This window comes from Pseudorasbora parva, chromosome 5 (genome assembly GCF_024679245.1).
Source record: "Pseudorasbora parva isolate DD20220531a chromosome 5, ASM2467924v1, whole genome shotgun sequence".
Lineage (NCBI taxonomy): Eukaryota > Metazoa > Chordata > Actinopteri > Cypriniformes > Gobionidae > Pseudorasbora > Pseudorasbora parva.
The window spans coordinates 39,771,595-39,795,464 of NC_090176.1; the positions used below are offsets into that span (position 1 = coordinate 39,771,595).

General features: G+C 36.1%; 2 protein-coding genes across 4 annotated transcripts; both read left to right on the forward strand.

The window, feature by feature from the left end:
* The first annotated feature begins 828 nt into the window (after positions 1 to 828).
* On the forward strand, positions 829 to 9,605 carry lss (lanosterol synthase (2,3-oxidosqualene-lanosterol cyclase)). 2 transcript variants are annotated; one of them, XM_067445093.1, is made up of 22 exons: positions 829 to 963; positions 1,545 to 1,713; positions 2,514 to 2,652; positions 2,898 to 3,006; positions 3,272 to 3,393; positions 3,500 to 3,596; positions 3,689 to 3,824; positions 3,953 to 4,061; positions 4,148 to 4,266; positions 4,395 to 4,492; positions 4,590 to 4,617; positions 4,736 to 4,792; positions 4,874 to 4,945; positions 5,302 to 5,352; positions 5,444 to 5,593; positions 7,511 to 7,607; positions 7,698 to 7,803; positions 7,884 to 7,949; positions 8,056 to 8,136; positions 8,790 to 8,960; positions 9,033 to 9,111; positions 9,195 to 9,605. In XM_067445093.1, exons 1-22 carry the CDS (start codon positions 950 to 952, stop codon positions 9,330 to 9,332), a joined length of 2,208 nt encoding a protein of 735 aa, XP_067301194.1. In that variant the 5' UTR covers positions 829 to 949; the 3' UTR covers positions 9,333 to 9,605. The 2 variants fall into 2 exon arrangements, with proteins under 2 accessions (XP_067301194.1, XP_067301195.1); XM_067445094.1 differs by lacking the exons at positions 9,033 to 9,111; positions 9,195 to 9,605 and having other exon boundaries at positions 7,900 to 7,949; positions 8,790 to 8,954.
* Positions 9,606 to 10,218: 613 nt separating this feature from the next.
* Positions 10,219 to 23,261, forward strand: lmln (leishmanolysin-like (metallopeptidase M8 family)). 2 transcript variants are annotated; one of them, XR_010905057.1, is made up of 18 exons: positions 10,219 to 10,476; positions 10,948 to 11,045; positions 11,143 to 11,173; positions 11,294 to 11,376; positions 11,514 to 11,631; positions 13,825 to 14,003; positions 14,109 to 14,214; positions 14,300 to 14,394; positions 15,318 to 15,435; positions 15,527 to 15,634; positions 15,704 to 15,780; positions 15,906 to 16,016; positions 16,320 to 16,452; positions 17,048 to 17,207; positions 17,309 to 17,439; positions 18,121 to 18,331; positions 18,696 to 18,855; positions 18,935 to 23,261. XR_010905057.1 is itself a non-coding variant. In XM_067444275.1 (17 exons), exons 1-17 carry the CDS (start codon positions 10,351 to 10,353, stop codon positions 18,794 to 18,796), a joined length of 1,986 nt encoding a protein of 661 aa, XP_067300376.1. In that variant the 5' UTR covers positions 10,219 to 10,350; the 3' UTR covers positions 18,797 to 23,261. The 2 variants fall into 2 exon arrangements, 1 of the variants encoding a protein (XP_067300376.1); XM_067444275.1 differs by having other exon boundaries at positions 18,696 to 23,261.
* The last annotated feature ends 609 nt before the right edge of the window (positions 23,262 to 23,870 follow it).

Here is a 23,870-nt window from a genome sequence, read left to right on the forward strand (position 1 = left end):
CTTGTAGTATTAATTTGTTAAAAACAAAAAAGTGGCTGGTAAAAACAGTGGTAGACTTTGAAAAAAGTTAATTTCCATCCCTGGCGCGCGCCGTCTACGGGTGACGTCATGTATTTTGCGGAATGCGCAGTTAGGTAATGTGTTGCCCTCCATACGTTGTAAAACAGATATGCAATATAAACAATACAAAATTGGCCTACGATAGAGATTTTAAGTCTACATTCGACTACAACTGTTTATTAAAGGTTTGTTGCCGATTAGAACTTGAAGTGCGATGAGGTCTTAAAATATTTTGAGAAGGTCTTAAAAAAGTCTTAAAAAGGTATTGAAATTAACTTCAGGATTCCTGCATATACCCTGTATTAGTGTGTATTTTCATGTGCTTAAACATTAATTTAGTATTTGTACATTTGTCTTCAAAGTTCAGACATACTTTCCAAGTTTCTGAATGTATTTTGTTTGTCTTAGTGATTGTGTTGTATTTAAATGTATATTTTTGGACAACCATAAAGATGTTTTTATCAAACTTATGACCATTTTGTTGAAATGATTTTCCAAATATACTGAGAAACAGCGTATAACATATATATAATATTTGTTCAAATACCCGATAAATTACGATTTAAATTGAGGGAATTAACTATTCATGACGCTCCAAACGTGGTTGGTGTAAACTTGAAATTCACGCCCATTTTGCTGTGTTTCTAACTGCTGATTGGATGACCTGTCATCTGGTCATGTCTCTCCATTCGATAGCACGCTCGGAAGGCCTCGCTGTGTATTAATGTAAATGTAGTTTATGGATAAAGTCACTCCGTTTTTTAACGATCTGGGGTGTGTGTTAAGAACTACATTTCCCAGGCCGTTGTAAAGGAGGCGTTGAGCGTCCCGATCAGCTGAAATATGAACGGTCCTTTCAGTTTACAAGTTTTGCTCTTGCGCTTCAGAGATGACAGAGGGAACGTGAGTAGCAATTGTTTCATATTTGTGAGCATGTATGTTATTTTAAAATCATGCAGATCTGAAATTAATACATTTATTTAAGACGGTTCAAACAAACCATAGTATTGATACAATAATAACTATTTGGGTTTTAAATAAGTATGATTAATTAAGTATTATTATTAGTAGAAGTAGTATTCAAAATGTCAGTGCCCGAAACTACAGATAATATGCATATCATTGAAAATTGTATTTATTATAATAATAATATATGATTATTTATTAGGCTATATGATTTGTAGTCATGAAACTAAGACGTTTATTTTATTTATGAATATTTTAACAACGAGAGTGCCAGTATTTCTACAAATATCCAATTTATAGTGACAAACCTAACCAAATACAAAAGATGGGGTTTCTTGTTGTTAAGAAAATGCCCTTACACTTTTCATATTCATATTTGGATACACCTCAACATCTAAACTTGAGGTAAGGTTCAAAAATTGTAAGTTTTGTTCATGAAAAATGTGTGAACATTTTTTTGTGGTTTTATATTTAAAAAGTGGCCATCCAAATTTGTAACATTAAAGGTTTTTTTTCAGGTGTTTGCGGAGAAGGGGGGGTCCTTATAAGACTGAGCCAGTGACAGATCTCAGCCGCTGGAGGTTGTCTAATGTGGAGGGCAGACAGACCTGGAGGTACATCGATGAGGAAGACAGCATGGACAGACAGCAGAGCATGCTGGAGTCTCACTCTCTGGGACTGGATATGGTAAACATTACATTACAGACAAATGTGTAGGGGTTTAAACGCAACTGGTTTAAAACTTTCCACACATGTCAGCATGATGAAACTTAGTGTATTTACTAGTTGCCATATCAATATTATGTGGAGGGGGAAAAAAATGCACCAGAATTAAAAAAAAACTTTGGAAGATATCACTGAACATTTATTTTACCAGAGCAAAAGTATATATACTGATTAAGTTATTTTTTTATCTCTGTTTTTTTGTGTTTATTTAAAATTAGACAAATATGATATTTTTAACTTGCATATCTTAAACTTTAAACTTATTCTTTCTTTCTTTCTTTCTTTCTTTCTTTCTCAATTATGATGTATATCTGTTTTGCAGTGTTCGTAGTCATTTTTTTATTATTAACAAATGCCATTATTTTATTTAAAAAAGTTAATAATTGTATTTTATTGAAAACATATTTTAGTTTGTCTTGAATATGTAATTTTTTAATTGTATCAAATAACATAAGCTGTTGCATGCTGAGGTTACAATGTATGTGGTTATATTGGGCATGCTGTCACATTTCACTTCCATTCTTTTGGGTTAAATCAAGAAAAAGTATACACTGTATTAATGAAACAACCAAATAATTGTACTAGACGTGTGAAATCAATGTGGGGAAAAATAAATACTCTGAAACCCAAGTGGATTTACACCAACTGAGAGAGTCAAAAAGCATCCGGTTGTGCCCTGCTCTCCCCTACACTGCAACACATGGCATGCATTACATTTTTATATTCATGTTCATATCAAATCTGTTTCTCTTCGACCTCAGGTTGAGTTAATTTCAGCGTCCCCTTCCGCACAAACTGCAGTAGAAGCTGCACTCAAGGGAATGGACTTCTACAGCCGCCTCCAGGCTGAAGATGGACATTGGGCCGGGGATTATGGCGGACCCCTTTTCCTACTTCCAGGTGATTTATCACTAAACTGATTGGAAAGTCTTTGTTTAGTTATTAGATGAAACCCATTATTGTGTCTAATAAAGTAACTTGAATAAAGGTCTATATTTTATTTATTTATATAATGCACACACTGATAAATACAGGGTTCCCACAGCCCTGAAAAAAGAAGAAAAATCTGAAATATCAGAATTCAAAGCTACTCCCTTTGTTGTGTTAAATGTTCCTTTTATTGCCTATTTGTCGATGGATTCCAGGTCTGCTCATAACCTGTCATATTGCTAAGATCCCTCTGCCAGATGCATGGAAGCAGGAAATGATTCGATACCTCCGCTCCGTGCAGCTGCCTGATGGAGGCTGGGGCCTGTGAGTAATATTATGAATTTATAATGAATTAATTATTAATGAATTTTGAGGATAATGGGAGTTGGGGGGGAAATCCTAGGAAAAAAGTTAAATGCACAATAATGAGAATTGGGAGTCAAATAATCATGATATAATGCCCCAATCTTGCTAAAATTGTCCTAAAAAGAGACCAGTATTAATATTTGTTGTTTATTATATAACTTTACTGGGATAATAATAAATGAACTTAATGACTTTATGATGAACACAAATGTTATTTTTCCAGGCATATTGAAGACAAGTCTACTGTTTTTGGAACAGCACTGAATTATACCACCTTGAGAATTCTGGGAGTTGGGCCTGATGATCCAGATATGGTTCGGGCAAGGAATACTTTACACAGCAAAGGTCTGGAATTGCTGATATATAGACAGTCAGTCACACATGTGTTTGAATGTAATGCACGGAAAGATATCAAATGGTTCAGTCTCAGTATGGTCCTGCTCTGTTACAGGTGGTGCTGTCGGCATACCCTCTTGGGGTAAATTCTGGTTGGCCATCCTCAACGTATACAGCTGGGAAGGAATGAATACACTCTTACCAGAGATGTGGTACAGAGGGGATTTATTAGTTTACAGATTTATTGTAGCTTTTGTTTTGAACTTTTATGTAGTTGCATTTATTTTGCGATTCATTCTATCAGGCTGTTCCCTTCCTGGGTGCCGGCACACCCCTCCACCTTATGGTGCCACTGTCGGCAGGTCTACCTTCCCATGAGCTACTGTTATGCGGTCAGACTGTCCGCCGATGAAGATCCTCTGGTGCTCAGTTTAAGACAGGTGAAGTTTCACAGTATCACCACTAGAGGCCACTTTGAGACCACTTTAAAAACAGGCTTGTTTACGCTGTTAACTTTTTGAACTCATGTATCCAGTCACATTTGTTGTTTTTTTTGGGTTTTAAACAGGAACTCTATGTCCAAGATTACTCAACTATTGACTGGCCAGCTCAGAGGAACAACATTGCTGCCTGTGACTTGTACACACCACACAGCACCTTCCTTACTATCGCTTATTGTGAGAGAAGTGTGGTATCTCTGTAAAAATAATATTTTTTTCCCTTTGGATTTCAGTTAATAACACTCTCAAACATTGTCTTACAGTGATCCTGAATGTCTATGAAGCTCATCACAGCACTATGCTGAGAGAAAAGGCAGTGAAGGAGCTTTATGACCATATTAAAGCAGACGATCGATTCACTAAATGCATCAGCATCGGCCCGGTGAGAGAAAATATGTAATGTAAAGTCAGCATGAAATCAATATTTACTTTCTTAATGCACTCCTCTAAACTTATCAAAATGATTCATAATTTATCAAATTTATTCATAATGCTTATTTGTTTTCTCAGATCTCGAAAACAATTAATATGTTGGTACGCTGGTATGTGGATGGACCCATGTCACCTGTCTTTCAGGAGCATGTGTCAAGGATTCCTGACTACCTATGGTCAGTGTCCTGTTTTTATTTTAAATTTTAATTATACTGTATATATTATATAATGATGCTAATATTTGATTTCTGTCTTTCTCCCCCAATGCTCCAGGATGGGCCTGGATGGTATGAAAATGCAGGTGAGATGTTAGTTGTCATGAATAAACTTTTGGGTTCTAAAGATTGTTTTATCTGATCAGTTTAACACTTTTAGTTTCGTTACTAATAAAGTTCATTGCAATTATCTATTTTCATCAGGGTACAAATGGATCACAGCTATGGGATACTACATTTGCAGTACAAGCATTTCTTGAGGTATATATATAATATTAATAAACCTGAAGCTGGCTCATAATTGATGATTTCTCGTATCAGTTTAGCTTTTTTTCTGAACAGGCAGGTGCCCAGGACATCCCAAGGTTTACGGAGTGCCTCACACAAGCCCATCATTTCCTTGATCTAACTCAGGTGAGCATGATTAAATATCATTTTTAAATATCATATTTTTCTTTATTATAGCCTCTTTATATATAGCTTTGACTAAGCTGTGTCAATGCTGCATTGGTTAATGTGTTAATCCAAATACAGTGGAGTTCAAAAATGTGAGACCACACTGACAATCTTGAGATTTCTTTAAGTAAAGTTTTTTTTTTAGGACTTTTTAGGTCACTAATCAAAATTGTACATTTGTGACATTTCTTTTGTACAAAAGGTTTGTTTTTATATATTACAAATGCAAAATAAACAACTAAAAGAAGCATTTCATTTGTGGTCTCAGACTGAAATGTAATCTGTGAGGTCTAACCAGTTGCTCATTATTGTAGATCAAAGACAATCCTCCGGAATATGAGAAATACTATAGACAAATGAACAAGGTAAATATTTGTGTATTACATTTTTACTTTCTTAATCATTCTTAGTTTGCTCTTAGATACTGTAATGAGTATGTGTGTTTGTGTGATTCAGGGAGGTTTTCCCTTCAGCACACGGGACTGTGGTTGGATAGTTGCGGATTGTACGGCGGAAGGACTGAAATCTGTGATGCTGCTGCAAGAGCAGTGCAGTTTCCTCAAAGAAAACATTCCCACAGAAAGACTATTTGATGCTGTTAATGTGGTAAAAGCCTTATTTGCAATAGAAACATGTTTAAAGGTTGTTTTGAATTGAGAAATCAACTTTCCCTTGAGCTTTTTATATATAAAAGGCCAGTTAATATAAGAATATCCTGTAAGTTTCAGAGCTGAAAACTTCCTTTTTAGTCAAAGAAAAGCTTTTAAAGACACCAGGCCCAGAATATTATTTCTTGATCTGGGCGCTCGTGCGTGCGTGCGTGTGTGTGTGTGTGTGTGCGCACAGTTTGCGCTTATATCGACCGACGGGCCATGTAATACAGAAATAATATTCCGATCAGTCGTGGGTGGATGAGAAATTATTGTGTTTGTTTGAAAAAGACGTTTACAAGCCCTATGACCAAGGAAATCGTTCAAGTTGCCGCTTTGAAAACAATCTCTCCCTCATCATGTGAACTGACAGGGGGATAGATATAACAGGGGAACTGAAGCTCATTAAATATGCAAATCTTATCCAATCCTAGCGTTGGACGTTTACTTTCAAGTCTCCAGTGCAGCATACCCATCAAAACCCAGCGTTCTGGAGACAGCCTCAAAACCAGTGTAGAAAATAGCCTATTAGTTATGATGTTTTTGAATGTAAAAACCACACAAACATCATTAGTTGACCTCAGAGTCTCAGACAACAGTATAAAAAAAATGAAAAAGCCAGTTCATGACACCTTTAACATTCTCTGTCTGCTAAGTCTGTGACTTACCAGTGCAGAGCCACAATAATCTGATTTATATTACACTTACTGTAGGAAGAATCCCCTTGGAGCCACTTAGGGTTAAGTGTCTTGCTCAAGGGCACAGTTGCTCCTGGCTCACTCCTAATGAGCAAATATCCCAGTTACCAGCTTTGAGCTTACGCCACTATGCCACACTGAGCCTCTTGTCTTAAATCTTATCAACACACTACATAGACAGTGTTATACTGTCTTTAGTCCCCATCTTTATTCTCAGTCCCATGACTTCATGTTTACTGAAACAGGGTTCAATTTCATCATTCTGCTGAACACAAAGGAAGATATTTGGAAGAATGTTTGTTACCAAGCAGATCTCGGCAGTCATGACTACCATAGTGGGGAAAAAATACTATGGTAGATCACTGCCGAGATCTGCTTGGTTACAAACATTCTTCCAAATATCTTCCTTTGTTTTCAGCAGAACAATGAAATTGTTCATCAATTCATACAGGTTTGGAACAACTTGAGGGTGAGTAAAAGATTTTCATTTTTGGGTGAACTATCCCTTTAATTCTGTTTAGTTTTTATCCATAGGCTCATGTTATATGGGCAGCACTACTCGAATGCTCATCTGCGGGCCACGGCTCCATCCACTGAAATCACAAAGTAAAATGCAACCAAATGCACAAACTGTGTAAAACACACTAACCGTATATTATTTAAAACATTTTGGGGGGGCGGTAAGATTTTTTACATGTTTTTGAAAAAAGTAATTTGTTCGCCAAGACTGCAAATATTTGATCACAAATACAGTAAAAATACAGTAATATTGTGCAATATTATTACAGTTTAAAATAATATTCTATTTGAATATACTATGAAATGTATTTTATTGCTATGATGGCAAAGTTGAATTTTCAGCAGCGTTTCTCCAGTCATATGATCCTTCAGAAATACTTTTTAATATGCTGATTAAATAGTCAAGAAACTTATTATTTTCAATGTTGAAAATAGTTGTGCTGTTTACAATTTATTGTGGAAACGTGATATGTTTTTTTTCCAGGATTCTTTGAATAATAGAAAGTTTAAAAGAACAGTATTTATTTGAAATAGAACAATTTTGTAACATTATTAATGTCTCAACTGTCACTTTCAAAATCTCAGATCTCTGACTGATGCCAAACTTTTGAAGGGTACTGTATTTTTTTGTGTAAATCTCTGTGATTCTGTTTTAGCTGCTAAGCATGAGAAATCCTGATGGAGGGTTTGCCACATATGAGACCAAACGTGGCGGGAAACTGCTGGAGCTGCTGAACCCATCTGAAGTATTTGGTGAGCATGCAATAAAATGTCATATTCAGTTGTCAGTGTGTTTTTTTCCATCAGTCTTGACATGTCTGATTTCACCTCTTTCTCTCTCAGGCGATATTATGATCGACTACACGTACGTTGAGTGCACCTCAGCTGTAATGCAGGCACTCAAACACTTTCACAGCATATATCCTGAGCACAGAGCAGGAGAGATTAGGTACAACCAAACACAATATTTCAGCATATTTAGTTTTGAAAAAAAAAAGTTTAATTAAATCACACCTCTTGATCACATAGGGCTACTCTTCAACAGGGGCTGGACTACTGCAGGAGGGTTCAAAGACCTGATGGCTCATGGGAAGGGTAGGCATTGGTGTATTTATTATCAGAGACATTATTCTGCTGCTGCTTAGCCTGTGTATGAAGTATATTGTCATTGGACACTCAGTTCCTTTGCTGCTTGTCTTAGGTCTTGGGGAGTCTGCTTCACATATGGAGCCTGGTTTGGTCTCGAGGCATTTGCATGTATGGGTCACACTTTCACAAATGGGTATGTTATTTGTTTGTGTCCTGATTTTGATGTTCATTTAATACATCATCTCTGTTCTTTTACTTTGCAGTTTATTTAAAGATATTTCCTTTCATGCTGTGCATATTAAAGCTGTTTAATATAAAAGTTTTAAAGATAAAAGTGCATGATAAATGGAGTAATTGTCTCCCAACCAATTCTTAACTGCATGAAATGAGTCATCAGTAATTCCAGCCTTACTTCCTGCAAAAATTACACAGGTTTGGGATACATGTGCATAATGTCTGTCTATGGTCTACATTGGCTGCCCACAAACAATAATGCCGTTGTTACTGTTTGTATCACTGTGTATACAATTGCTGATGAATCCTCTGGAGTTGAAGATCAGATAGTATAATGAGAGTTAGTTTCTGACATGCTGTAAGCAATAGACCAATCTCATCTCAACAGCAGAGTAAGCTTTTGGAAAGGAGGGGTTTAGAGAGACCAGATCTTTTATCAAACTGTTTCAGACATAGAGAAAAGAGGGGATGTGGCAATGTATATTATAAGAAAATTCAAGTGTTTGGTGCAACTTTGGATGCATATAAACCTGTTAGTTAATTCTAAATTAAGAATTTTTAAAACAGCATAATAGGGGCACTTTAGCATCCTCATTCATTTTTTTTATTCAGATCTGTTTGTGTGGAGGTGAAACATGCCTGTGAGTTCCTTCTGTCGAAGCAGATGGAGGATGGAGGCTGGGGCGAGGACTTTGAGTCATGTGAGCAGCGATGCTATGTTCAGAGCAAGAACTCACAGATCCACAACACTTGCTGGGCTTTGCTGGGGTTGATGACTGTCAGGTAACATCAGAACCAATGGTTTTTAGATACCTCTACAGAAATGCATCCTTAATTTACTAAAAAAAAATTTAGGTACCCTGACGTCAGAGTGATTGAGCGAGGCATTGAAGTTTTGATTGATAAGCAGCTGCCCAATGGGGACTGGCCACAGGTGAGCAAAGCTGTTCCCTGGTATCTAAAATTCAACTGAGTTCTCTCAATCTGTTTAGTAAAATGTACTTTCCCTTTTTTCAGGAGAACATTTCTGGAGTGTTCAATAAAAGCTGTGCCATCAGCTACACCTCTTACAGGAATGTGTTTCCTGTGTGGACACTGGGCCGCTTCTCACGGCTCTACCCCTGCAGCTCACTGGCTGGGAAACTCAAACTCTGAGGAAGTTACTCTGTACCTGTTCCTCAAGTAAATAGTATCTGTCACAGATGATTCGTTTTTTAAACAAACCTGTTTGCTGCTCTTTAGAAAGTAGGACTGATTTGTCTAGATTTGTTTAGAATATTTTATACAAAATACTTTATTTAAATAATTTTGATTTGATTCATTTTTGTACTCATTTAACCGTGGGACCAAGACTTTGTATTCTATAGATGATTCTGCAATTACATTTGATTTTCTGTATTCTCAAAAAAATAAATAATTGTATATTTTGGCTTACCTTTTTGCATCTATCTTCTTACTGTGTGTCTGAATTCTTTTGCATTTTTTCTATGGTTTGCACTAATTTAAATCAGTTTGGATTAATATTGTTGGCTAAACTTCATACTGGTCAGGCTGTGTCAGGGCAGCCCAGTAATGTTGTCAAAAGTACTGGAAATTATTATTGCTAAATAAACTGAATATGAACAAGATGAACACCACTGAAATACTATGCACTGATGTGAGGTCATGTAACATCAATGTAGCATACTACATTAAACTATACATAATCTTTAAACTATTTTTCTCTTTTTTTTTTTACTCATTCTCCAAATAGTATGCTATGTCTGTTTTACATTTGACAAAACTGAATTTAAAATTGAATTGAATTTATTGAAAATAACTTTATTGTTCAAAATAGACATTCTCTAAAATAAACATGCAACTTAGTGTGAGGCCATGTGATCAGTCTTAAATATATAGTTCTATGTAGAAAATTTGTGCAGTATATACACTTATTATTATTATTATTATTATTAGTAGTAGTAGTAGTAGTAGTATTAGCACGTTTATGTTGGACTTTTATTTTGACATGATGAAGCATTGTTTCTGCATTCACGCTGATCTGGGTTTATGGATGAAGCCGGTTTAATGAAGTGCTAATTTTCTCACAGAACATCCTTCAATTGTTAGCGATATCGAATGGCTTTTTGCAGCATGACAGAACGGAGATATGACTGTTAATGTCACGGTTTAAATGATGGCGTCAGGATGGCAGCCTCGATCAATTACTGCTGCTTTATTCCTTAACACCATCATCATCTTCATTAACACCGGCGCACAGACCCACACCTGTGACCATAAAGTGCCCCTGCCTACAGAGGTCAGTCCCTCTTATCTTTTATTCTTTCGTCTCGCCCCCAAATGTGAGATTTGTTCCAATCTGTTAATATTATGTTATGTACCCCCACCAAAATCAATGGTACCTAAGTGTCAATCTGCCTAATGTCTCCTTATTTTGTCTTCCACAGAAGTAAGAATGTGACATGAAGGTGAATAAATTGACATCATTTTTTCTTTTTTGGGTGAACTATCCCTTTAAAAGACATTTATCAGGCTGGTGTCACATTAAAAGGATAGTTCACCTCAAAATGAAAAATTCTGTCATTTACTCATCTTCATGTTGTTCTGAATCTATTACGTTAACACAAAATAAATTGCATTGCAATCCCAAACTTATTTTTCCATTCAATAAAAGGGATTTATCGCTGCCCAAATAATCCATCAGATATTTTCTTTTGATAATATTATTTTACCAGGACTTATAATAAATATCTGCGTTTTGCCCTTCAAGGTGATACATAAAGTGTTTCTAAAACCAGATAGATTGATCAAAAGAAGCACTGACCAGCAGTTAAAGATCCAGATCGAGTATGACTCCAGCTTGGATGGGTTAGTTATTGGTTTATATATATTTGTTAATTAAATGCAGAAGTGCTACATTATCATACCCATACATTGACTTCAATTCTATTTACTGCTCGCACAGGTTAGATGAAGCCAAAAGCAGCCTTGTGAAGGTATATTTTGACTTCTGTGGACAAGATTTCAGATGTTGTTTGTTAGATCTTAAAAATGGCCTTTCACCTCTAAATAGGATGCATGCATGCTTTATTGATCTTTTTCTGCTTTGTTTCAAGGACAAGCTCCTCCCACAGGCTATTGATTATCTTCAGAAGGCCTTTAGGGTTCGTAGGCAGTCAGGCCCAATATTACTAAGCAGGTAATTCTCTTCTGAGCTAGAATTGTCTGACAGCAAATCCTCTTAAAATTGCACTCGTCTCTGTCTTTCTGGATGCTTGGTGGTTACTTAATCTAAGTCTTTTTTTTTAACCCCAATGTACTTTTCTTAATTATTAGGCAATGTGCAACCAATCAGTACCTTAGGAAGAGAGATGATCCACACCGCTACTGTCAGGGACCGTGTGCAGGCATCACCAAGTGTGGCCCAGTTATTGTCCCTGAACAGCATTTGCAGGTGGGTCCCTCCTCCAAAACTTTACTTAAAGGTAGGGTAGGTAAGAATGATCTAAAACACTTTTATATGTCAATACATAATTAAAATGTAAGTACTCTGAAAAAGATAGTATAAAAATCGAGTGACTCTAGACTTTTTAATCTGCAATAAACAACGCTCATTATTTTTGGTCGGGACGAAACAAATGATTGGCTTGGGCGACTGTCACGTCTCTCGCTACCATGGCTAACACCGCTTTTGCTACAGGATCTGCACAAATTCGCGCACCCCTAGAAAGACCAAAAGCATTCAAAATTCACAGTGCCGGGTTTTGCAGTCAGCGAAGGCAAACAATGAAAAAAAAGGAAGAGTACAAGAAGAGGCAATGCACAACAAGTCTTTGGATAAACAAAGAAATCAAACACAAGTAAACATCTTGGCTTTCCAACGATGTTGAGAACTGAGGGACCTCAAGGGGCTGAAAAACGACTCTGCTGGCTCTTGCTGGCTGTATTTCTGCTGGACAGGTAATCTTTCATTTTGATTATACATTTTTTTTGATTTATGTTTTCATGAAGCATGTATCACTCACATATAGCTGCCTCATATAGCTAACATAACATTACTTAGCATAAAGTTACAATGTTATACTCTTAGCCATTAGTAGAGATGATAAATACTCAATATGTTTAGCTCAAGTTGATCGCTGTCGTGTTGAATTTCGCAAAATTTGAAAAAAGCTAGTACACCGCATCCAGGAACTTTTTTTTTAGAACTAAGTTAGCTTTAGCTACTACTAATCAACAATGCCTTCATCATGGAAACTCTCACATTCAAAACACTGTATATGTTATGAATCTTACACGAAATTCATCTTCATCACAATATAAATGATGTTATGGGAAAAACATGTATCGATGCTAACCGGTTTTAGCTTTGCCTCATAAATATAACTAACTCATTACCGAATCAAACAAATATATATTTTAAACTTTACCAGTATCGGTATTTAAACTTTTCCAGTATCGGTATTCTAGCTTGATAGTGAGTACTAAAAGACATCTCATTTGTTTATATTCATACTGATGAAGTTAGATTTTTTATTACATGTGATTCTGACATGATGTCACTACATGCACACTGCTCGTCTCAGGTAAATAATGCATCTTCCAGCTGAGCGGTCGGTGAGGTGCGTTCATGTATTTTGGGGGCGTGGCTTTGGAAAGAGCCCAGAAGGGAGAAGGTGGAGTGAATGGAAATAATGAGCTGTCTTTAAAACAGTCGTGAGAGGTCTACAGACACTTAATTTTTATACTTTCTTTTTCAGAGTACTTACATTTTAATTAAGTATTGATATATAAAGAAAGTTTAAACAAATTTGGAAAAAAAGTTTTTTAACCAATTCTACCCTACCTTTAATTTTATTACAATTTTTTTTTTGTCTGTATGTTTAGTATAGCTGTTTCTTGTTGCATATAAACAATATAGATTAGTAAGTCCAAAAGCATCAAGACAGTGATTTTGTTCCTTATGTTTCATTTTTGTAGTATAATATGAACAAAGTTCGGCATACATATTTCACACTGGTTTGGTCTACTCACCAAAGCCTTTTAATCTACCCGTTTGCGTATAATGAGCATTGGATTAAAATCAAGATGTCTGTCATCAGCCTAATCATTTTAGGTGTCCTTTTTTAAAGTAAGGTCAGATTTTTGTGTGAGTTGTGGGTGTTAAAAGGATGAGGCTTTACAACAGAAATAAGTTAAAAGGAATGGTGTATTTACATAATTCATAGGAAACTTACAACAACACAATGAAACCAGGAAACCTGTGTGTGGAGTAAAGTATTGAGTATTTCTGTTGCAGCATCAAAACATTGTGAGTGTCTAATCCTCTTCATCTGTGACAAAGTACGCAAGGGAAGCAAGTTGTCAGAAGAAATTAGTTTTCAACTCCTCACCTGATTGTAAGCGGCAAATCTCGCCGATTAGTTAAATCCAGCCATGGTGCAGTTATTGGTGAGGTAATTGGTCAAGTTAGAGTAGTTTAGTTGTTTAAATATTAATTTCTGTTTTTTGAAAATATTAATATAAAAATTATCTATTTAAATATACAGAAGGGTATATAGAAGTTTTTCATCAAGCAAAAATATTGTAATATTGATAAAAATAATTATATTGCACGTGTATATATGAACAAATTCTTTTTCTTTAGCAATGCAGGGTTTGCAGTGAGTCTGGAAAGTCTTGCGGTCCCGCCGGTCCTCCTGATGGCGAGGGGGTGGCGAGGGCAGATTTTGTGCTGTATGTGAGTGCGATGACCACAGAGCGCTGTGGACAAGAGAACATCGTAGCCTATGCAGCGTACTGCCAGCTGGAGTCTGAACTGGACAGGTAAATAGCAAGAATGGTTGAAGTAGGAATGTAGGTGATTTGAATTTGCTTTTCAGTAAGCTGTGGGCTAGTGTGCTGCTCATAGCACATCATTTCTTAATGCAGGCCCATTGCTGGATATGCCAATCTGTGTCCCAATATGATCTCTACTCAACCTCAGGAGTTTGAAGGGATGCTGTCCACAGTCAAACACGAAATCATACATGCCCTGGTAACAAAATTAAACTGCACATCCACATAAAAAGAGATCATGAAAGTGCTTCATAGATTGTTTAATTATATGTCTTGTTTCTAAGGGTTTTTCCGCTGGACTCTTTGCCTTTTATCATGATGATAATGGGAAACCTTTGACACCGCGTTCTGCAAGTGGACTACCTGCATACAATGAAAGGTTATGTTTGTTTATTCATTGTAATTCAGTTTGAAATTTTATTTACAGGGGTGGTTCCGTGTTTTTTTTTTTTCTAGGCTTGGTTGTGTTTATGGGATGCAGTATAACATGTCTTAATACTTTTTTTTTTAAACCCTCTTTCTCTTATATTTGACCTTTATTCCACACCGCTGTTTCCACTGTCCTTTGAACGGCTCGTTTGCTTCCTGCTTCTAAGAAGCCCTTCCCTCCGAAAAACGCAATGGTCTTAGATTGGTTAGATGTCCAAATGTAGTTTCATGTATTTTTATTGGCTGAAGTGCCAAGCGCAGGTTGTCCGGAAACTATTTATCACCTTTATAACCTTACAATTTACGGGCAGAAGTCTGCGGTGACTAGCAAGGGTTCATGATGTTACCAACCCAGGAAGAAGCTTGTTGTAGTCCAAACCGGCTGTTTTTGTAGGCAATAAACTGCCATAACTTTAAAAGACAATATCTCCGTTTGCATTGATCTTTCAGCGCTGTAACTTTGCAGATACTGTTTATGTTCAAGCAGCAACATTATACACTAACTTAAGTAAAAAAAAGTGAAATTGCATGCAACCACCCCTTTAAAACATACATATACAGAAGTATCATGCCTATGTAATGCAACGTTTATTTGAGTAAAATACACACACAAACACGCATGTATGTCTGTGTATATATATGTGCTCTCAAATGTTAGTCTATAGCCCTTTAAGTGTGTGTGTCCGATTTTGCTGTGTTTGCTGTTTAATGTTTCTCTTATGCGACACAAATGGCAGCACTTATCAGTTATCACCAGTGCAACCGCTAACAAATTTCAGTCGCACCAGCAGGACAAGGTCATAAAATGTGACCATTTATTCACAGTATAAAGTTCAGACATACACTGTGTTTATTTCTATATATCTCTCTCAGTTTAGGGTTATATCAGTGGAGTGATAAAGTCATTAAAAGAGCAACTCGGCTGTGGGACATCCGTGGTGGCCACATGGTTCGACACACCGTCCATCTTTTGGCCACCCCACGTGTAGTGGCAAGTTTTTTTAGTTTTTTTTTTAAAGGAACACCATGTATATAGTCCATTGAGCTACACAATTTGTTTCGATTTATTTATTTTTAATCAGGAGGAAGCCAGGAGACATTTTAATTGCCCCATTCTAGAGGGCATGGAATTGGAGAATCAGGGAGGTGCTGGAACAGAGTTCAACCACTGGGAAAAACGTCTTTTAGAGGTAATGAAAGGTACATTTAACGGTTACAGTGTCAAAGTACTATTTTTATTGAGTATTTTATTTTAACAGAATGAGGCAATGACAGGATCACACACCCAGAACAGAGTGTTTTCCAGAATTACTTTGGCTATAATGGAAGACACAGGGTAAGAGAAGTATTGTTGCTCATCGCTAATGCAGTTGATTCAAATGTGTGATTCATATTTAAGTGGAATTTAAACACTAGAATTGTCTTGTGATTGACTCCTCTGTTGCTGTCTTCTGTTTTAAGGTGGTACAGAGCCAATTACAGTATGGCAGAGAACCTGGATTGGGGAAGAGGTTTGGGCTGCGACTTTGTGATGAAAAGCTGTAAATTTTGGATAGACCAACATCGCCATACGTAAGCTTTTGAATATATTTGTTTGTAGTAGTAAGTGGACTGACTTTCATGCATTTTGGCAGATGCTTTTATCCAAAATGTCATACCAGTGCATAAAAGCTATATATTATTTTTCCAGTTCATTATGAATTAAACTTGCAACATTACTAGTCCTACCGAAACAGATTATAAATGTAGATTTTCACCAGTTCTTTATTTCACTTTCGTCCCAATGTCTTATTGTTCATTACCTAGAGAAATTGAAATTTTAAAAATATAGTATAGTGGTAAAGGTTTGGGCCACTGATTGTGTGTTTGAAACAGGAGACCAACACTGAGCCCGTACTGTGATTCTGTGAGGAGCGCACCTCTGCAGCTCACCTGCAGGCAGGACCAGCTGGCAGTGGCTGTGTGCAACCTGCAAAAGTTTCCTCATTCACTTCCTGTGGAGTATCAGGTAAGATCAGCAGAAATGCAAATATAAGTGTACGGGTGAAGAACCTGAGTGGAATTTTCACTCAATCCTCAATCTGCTGTTCCCGCATAAAAACATTATAAACGTTAACAATAATTTTCTTTAAAGCTGCTTATGTGTAACAATGTGTATTGCGAAAAGTGCTAATAAAATTAACTGACTTGATGGGGTACCTGTTGGTTACTTTTTGATTGTGTAAATCCAGGATGAGTGCCGTTATAGAAGCTTGATGTAACAGGTCTGATTAGTTAACGTTAATGCATTAAGTAACTATGGGCAATATATTTTATATGGTATTTATTAATCTTTGTAAACATTACTGTAGTTCATAAAAATACAATTCATTGTTAGTTCATGTCTATTAAATAATAATAACAAATACAAATTTGGGTTTTAAAAATGTATTATTAAATTTTTAAAACGAGCAGTTATCAATTACTGCTTTAGAAGTCTTTTTCATTATTATTTCATTGTAAGTAATGTAAAAAAACTAATCATAACGAATTCAACCTTATTGTAAAGTGTTACCAGATTGATTAAATCATATTGAATGTTATGAACCCTCTCCATCCTGTAGTATTTTGACCATATCCCTGGGATTCCTGAGGAGAATTTATCAGCATATGGAGGGGCTGTGGAGATCGCAGACTACTGTCCCTTTAGCCAGGAGTTTAGTTGGCACGTGGGTGGGGAATACCAGCGCAGCTCTTACTGCAGGATACAGGAAAACCAGCCTGGTGAGATGCCACTCCGTCACATTCTTTCAGTATTTTTTTTTTTAATGTAAACTCTTCTTCCATTCTACAACTGTTGAGACTGTTGGGGTTTGCTTTTTTAGCCACATGGAGAAACTATGGGGCAGAACAGTACGGCCCAGGATCAGTGTGTCTGTACCAAAAGTCAGCATTCGTAATGGAGCAGTGCACCAAACTAATGACCTACCCAGACTGGGGCAGTGGTTGCTATAAGGTAACAATATATGAGCTGTGAAGGGTGAACTCATTAGATATGAAATTCTGTTAATAAGTTTGGGGTTGACAAGATTTTTAAAATGTTTTTTCAAAGAACTCTGTTATGCTCACAAATCCTGCATTTAGTTGATCAAGCAAAATATAATATTGTGAAATATTATTATAATTTTAAATACCTGTTTTCAATTTTAATGTACTTAAAAATGTAATGTATTCCTGTAATTCCTGCAAAAGCTGAATTTTCAGCAGCCATTACTCCAGTCTTTAGTGTCACATGATCCTTCAGAAATCATTTTAAGATGCTGATATGGTGCTCAAGAAACATGTCTTATTATTATCAGTGTTAAGAAAGTTCACAATTTTTGTGAAACCTTTTTTGTTGTTGTCAAAAATTAGAAAAATGATTCAAAAAGTTCAAAAGAACAGCATTTTTTTGAAAAGGCAATCTTTTGTAACATTATAAATGTTTGCAATTAAACGTATGATAAACTGAACGATTCATCCTTGCTGAATAAAAGTATTAATTTCTCCAAATAGTAATGTGTAAATAATATTAGATTAAAAAATAAAACTATTTTTTACCTTTTCTCTAAAAGGTAACCAGAGCATTATGTACCACAACATGGGAAAAGAATGATTTATGTGTACTGATTTTTTTATTTTATTTTTTGTGGTGCAGGTGACTTGTACAGCCCAAGGATTGTTGGTTTGGGTGCAGAACGAGTCCTATCCATGTGTTCGTACTGGTCAGGTGATCAGCGTGAGCATACGAATGAATGGATGGGTCTACAGCGGGCAGCTAATCTGTCCCACCTGCTCTGACTTCTGCAGTGATTGCCCCCTTCCTCATGAGATGCCTCCTCTAAACACCACCAAGAGTGCTCGCTTAGGTGAGTTACTGTTTAACATGCTTCACTTAACCACATTAGCTGTGTTTCCATCCACTTATTTTTATGCACATTTTCGGACATCATATCAAAACACTGAATGTAAATACCAATATGCACATGAAATTCTAAAAAAATGAGGTGGATAAATTTATTAAAATATTAGTTATTTTAAGTTGTAGTAATAATTCACAGTATTACTGTTTTTACTGTATTTTTCATCAAAAGAATGCACCCTTGGAAACCTTAAGAGACTTCCAATCTTTTGACCACCAATGTTTATAACAAGCTTCAAACAAAGTAAAAGTATGTTTTCAAGAAAAGATTAATGCATTTCATATTATAATATATTTTTTCCTCCTCTCAGATCCTTGTTCCAGATCTTCCTGTTTGGTGGTGAACTTATGGCAGCTCCTGTTATCTCTTACGCCATTGCTGATCGGCTTCCTCCTCTGTGGCAGGGACTGAATTTAGTCCTGGTAGAACGGATGAATATGAACGCCTTGCTGCCAAAGGCTTCCATTGAGGTTAAACTGCTGTGGAGGACAAAACAGCCCTCACTTCTGTTGTGTAGTCTGCGATCTGATAACTATTCTCTCTATGCAGAGGTGTGGACTGTCGGTTAGGTGTGATTGAAAAGCCATTGATTGCACTCCTCCTCGTCTGGATGTCAGGTGCCAGCGAGCTGTAGATCCAATGTGAAGCCATAGTCATGGAAGCTGCGGTCGTGCGGCACGATTATGCAGGTGCTAATCAATGTTCTCTTTGTCTCTCTCTGATGGACCTGTAGCATTTTGGGTCGTAAAACAGGCGTCTGGCTGAGAATGATGGGAGATATTCTCTCTAGTGTTCAGCTCATGGTGCTTCTCTGTTGTTCTGTGAAATGACTTGCTGGTAATGTTTTGATCAGCATATATCAGGTCATGTGACTGACGATGCATGGAGAATGGCAGATGAGATCTCTGTTGAGTTTAGTGTAAATGCTGAATTGAATTGTTTTTTTGATAATTTATAGTAACTTGAATGTTGACATTAAGGAAGATAAATATGTTAGAAGGGGTTTAAAAGCCTATCATTTAATTAATATACAGTCCAGAAGTCTGAGATTACATTTGAAAAGCTGGGATGTGTTTTCATATTTTAGGATTTTGAGAAGAATCTTAATAGGAAAACGTGATGAAATTTGAAGGAAAAAAATCTAAATTTGACATTGATCATGTCTGTACAGCTTGAGTGCTGCTGTCATTAAAGAAAAAAAGATATTCTTAAATGTATTAACATTTTTAATTCAACTTTTAACTCAAATTGTTATGCTGATTATATCTTTTGTAAAACATTTTGTACAAAATTAAATGGCAAAATAATGTAGTCATTAGTGGTCTCAGACTTGTGGACCTCATTGTACATGTGTAATTTAGTTTGTCTCAGCTTAGTTATCAGATAAAAAAATTCAAAGACAAAATTCAGCTTTATTAAATGTGCAGTATGTGATTTCTGAGAAACACTGTTGCTGTTAGAAATCAACCAAGACGCATCCCTTCCTCATTGCACCGCCCCCCAACATGCATGAATAAGCAATGCAAGAGTGGGTGTCTCTCTATAATAGAAGCAGCAAAGCAAAATAAAGCTTAGATGACAAACGAACAAGGAAGAACAACAACAACAAAAACATACAGTACACAAGAGTTTAAAGTAGGGCTGTGACGGTGGCAGTTTTTTAGCACCGAGATGGTTTAGGTCTGTGCCGGTGAATGTGACCGCTGCACCGGCATTGGTCATCCAAACAATTTTTTTTTAACGGGAATGCTGTTTTATGTGAATATTATGACAAGTGAAGCACAACGATTTATTTACAAAATAAATGAATAGGTTCCCAATTAAATGTTACCTCGCAGCATGGAAACATAACATTAAAGTACGTGTACCCGCCCCCACAACCACCACGCCAGAAGTTGGTCCATTACCATTACCATTACCATTTACAGTTTAAAGGCACAATTAGTATGATTTTTAGATAAAAATATCCAGAAACCACTAGAACAATGGGTGCGTTTACATGCACGTTCTAAAGCCGATTATGCCTTAAAAAAACTGACAATGAACATGATCATGTAAACGTGGTAACTCGTTTTCTTTTATCGGAGTAAAGTCATAAATGGCGTAAACATAAACTGGTCGGGACAGGTAGTTTTTACCCCGATTTCACGCAGCATGTAAACGCATTAACCTGCTTTCTGTCGGCTTATTGAAGTGCACTAGCCTAGAAATCTAGACACACCCTAGCGGCAGCAAATTTAATCTGCCCGCAAGTGTCGTCTAGGAACTCTCAATACCCTTCTGAGCTGTGTTCCCCTAACTCTTGACGGACCAATCACATCGTGTATAGAGTCGGTGGGCGGGACCATAATGACGACGGTCGAGTTGCGTTTGCGTGAAATAAGGACATATATCACAAACGCAGACTCTTTTACGACCCAGAAAATTGTAAAGATGTGTTCTCTTCTCATGCAGTAGAAGTAGAAGAGGTTCAGTCAAAACGCTGAATCTGTAACTTCATGAGATAATAATATAAGCCATAAATCTTCCGCTGACACGGTGCACGCTTTATTTAACATCACAACGAGTCAGATATGGTTAATAAAACTTTACATACATACATTAGCTCATTCACGAACATAATTTCTGCCTGAGCCTGTCGGATTCCTTTCCATCGGCTGAGGGGATGTAGAGTCAACTCCCATGATTCCATGCTCATTCACGGCATCATCAAGCTAAGCCTTTGTTTTAAATAAGCGACCTCTAGCCGCGAAACTTGCATACTGTGCCTTTAAGCAAGAGTTTGTTGTTAGTCACCAGCAGCACACCAGCTCCAGACAAACGCTCATACTCAAAACTGTCCTGTTACAGCTAACATTACAGGAACTTGGTTTTGTGAACGAGCAAAACCAATGTTATTAATGTATGGAGCAGTAACATCACATTCACTGCTTCCGTTTGCAGGCTCTACCTGCTTGGGTCTCTCCAGCGCTGGAAAGTTTTTCAAATATTAAAACCCTTGCCTGATCATAACCCTTCTTTTTCCAGTGATATTCATCTAACTTTTTCTTACTTTTAATATCTTCAGCCATCTCTCTTTCTGCAGTCTTTCTTCAAATCTCTCTCCCCCGTCCTCCTCATTATGAGATATATACACCCCTACTGATGATTGGCTACAGGTGTGTTGTGGTGCTCTGTCCGGTCCACTTTCAACAGCATTTCTCAGAAAGCATTTACTGCACATTTAAGACTGATTCTTTGTAAACCTTGGAATGTGTAGCCACATTGAAATGTGTTTGGTCCTAAAGGGCTGTCCTGCCAAGGCTGCAGATTATAGAACTTGTTAAAAGCCCTTGAGAAAAGTGCTTTTTGTAGACATTTATAATGGATCATTTGCTTCTTTCGTTAGTTTGTCTTCACTGAGAAGTATATTATTTATTCTTTATAATGCTAATTTAAAAACCTAAATCTCATGGTTTAACCAACATTAACTTACATTAATTTGCAATTGAAACATAGGCATTATTTTAAAAACAAAAATGGGAACAAATACCAAGGAGTTGCACTGTATATGTGGTAGTTTAGAGATTAGTTTGTTGCCGTTTATGTGTTAAGGACTAGTGAAGGTGTCTGTAATGTAACTATCTAGTATTTTACATTTATTTTTTAACAGTATGTTTGAGGAACTTGCGTGGATATTTCTGTCATCATCTAACTAAGAACACAAATAGTTCACAAAAGTCGAACCTAAAAGTCAAATTCGTAAACTTGTAAGCATTATAATATTTTACCTTTTTTTTTATTAGGTAATAGTGTGCTATCATTTCAGGACACAGTATTAGTTCAATTCAAACTACCGTTGACAGTGCTGAGAGAAAACATGGCAGCTTTAACTAGAACACTGATTTTAGAGCCTTTGCATATGGAATATGTTGTGTAAATATACATGTTTCTTTAGTAATACTGATGGCCCCTGTGTTAAGAATTTTATTTAGCTTTTTGAGTATTCTGTTTGATAAAGAGATTAATTGTGTGATATATATGGAGCAAATACGTTTCCTGATTTTGTAGTGAAGCTTAGAGTGTCTACTCTAAAATATGGTGTGATTATGGTATGAATTCATATTTACTGTATGTATGTATGTATGTATGTATGTATACGTTTATATTCTAAAACAGAATGAGACTGTTTTAGGGGCTCATTATTATGTAATTGAAGGAGTTTTATAATCTCAATCAAACCTCAACTGAAATGCCTTTCTCTGCATGGTATTCACTCAAGGACAGTATGAGCATATTGTTTAAACAGTATATTTTGACATAAATTTGAGTTTTCTTAGATTCAAAGCAAGCCTTATATAGGAGACCCTGTTCTTGGGTATTGTAACTATCACTGCAAGCATGAGGCTCAGTAGCATTGGAACATTTATGAACAATTTATTTTATTTATACTTTAATTATACTTTTTCTGGTGTTTACATTTCATTTGTCAAAAATGACATGCATTTTACAAAAGAATCTCATAGGACATTTTTTTTAATAATTAATTTTATAACTGCATAAAGACCAATTGTGTTCTCAAATATAAATCTTATATTTGAATGTCTCATTTTAAATCATCATGAGCTCAAAAAATAAGTCTGGTAACATTTGAATTAAGATTAGCTTGGAAAAAATCACTGCATAGTTTAATGTAATTTTACCATGTCCCAATGTTTGGACGTACACTATGACGCACTCTAGAACAAATGTTATGTCTTTGTGTGCTGTTTTCTTTATTTTTCTTGTGTTATTTATCATCATTTTATCTACACATTAATTTAATAAATAATTTCTGAATGTTTTGGTTGGAAAATGTTATGTTGAACAGAAATTAATTAAATATGCCTAAGACTGATGTTAGACCAAAGACAAGTCTATGCAGAACTAAACATTATACTTCATGATATCACATTTTGTTTTTCTCCATCTTTTGTATTGTATATGTTACATTAGTGCTCTTTTTAATGGTACACAATTAAGTGATGTTCAACAATCAGTCACCTCCTGTTGAGACATAATTTACATTGTTAACAGTTGTTTATTTTCCCAATAAAATGAATTATAACAACAACAACAAAACATACTTAAACTTTGAAGTACATTTTTTTGAAGGTCATACAATTTAATACATTCAAATAATTATGGTTAATCTATATTATACACATGTAATATGTTTTTTAATGCCAAAAAGTTGCAGAGAACTTCGAGAGAGAGAGAGAGAGAGAGAGAGAGAGAGAGAGAGAGAGAGAGAGAGAGAGAGAGATGAGCTAGCGCGCTTCCGTCTAGTCTCGCCATCTCAACCTAGGACTTTTAATTTGAAAAGTGGTTTTTGTGGCGTTTCTAAAGTAATACTCACTAAAATCGTAACATGTCATTGGTGTAAACTATGTTGACATGATCGGATATACTATGCACAACATAATTATACCCAAACAATTCCGTTTGTGCGGTTGAATTATTTTTC

Excerpts from the sequence above, each read along its gene's own strand:
- lmln (XM_067444275.1), top strand. The coding sequence starts at position 10,351 with ATGATGGCGTCAGGATGGCAGCCTCGATCAATTACTGCTGCTTTATTC. Across the intron at positions 14,004-14,108 it reads CTGGAGTCTGAACTGGACAG|GCCCATTGCTGGATATGCCA; the intron begins GTAAATAGCAAG and ends TTCTTAATGCAG. Across the intron at positions 18,332-18,695 it reads CACCAAGAGTGCTCGCTTAG|ATCCTTGTTCCAGATCTTCC; the intron begins GTGAGTTACTGT and ends TCCTCCTCTCAG.
- lss (XM_067445093.1), top strand. Across the intron at positions 4,618-4,735 it reads TGGATGGTATGAAAATGCAG|GGTACAAATGGATCACAGCT; the intron begins GTGAGATGTTAG and ends TATTTTCATCAG. Across the intron at positions 7,804-7,883 it reads CACAGAGCAGGAGAGATTAG|GGCTACTCTTCAACAGGGGC; the intron begins GTACAACCAAAC and ends TTGATCACATAG.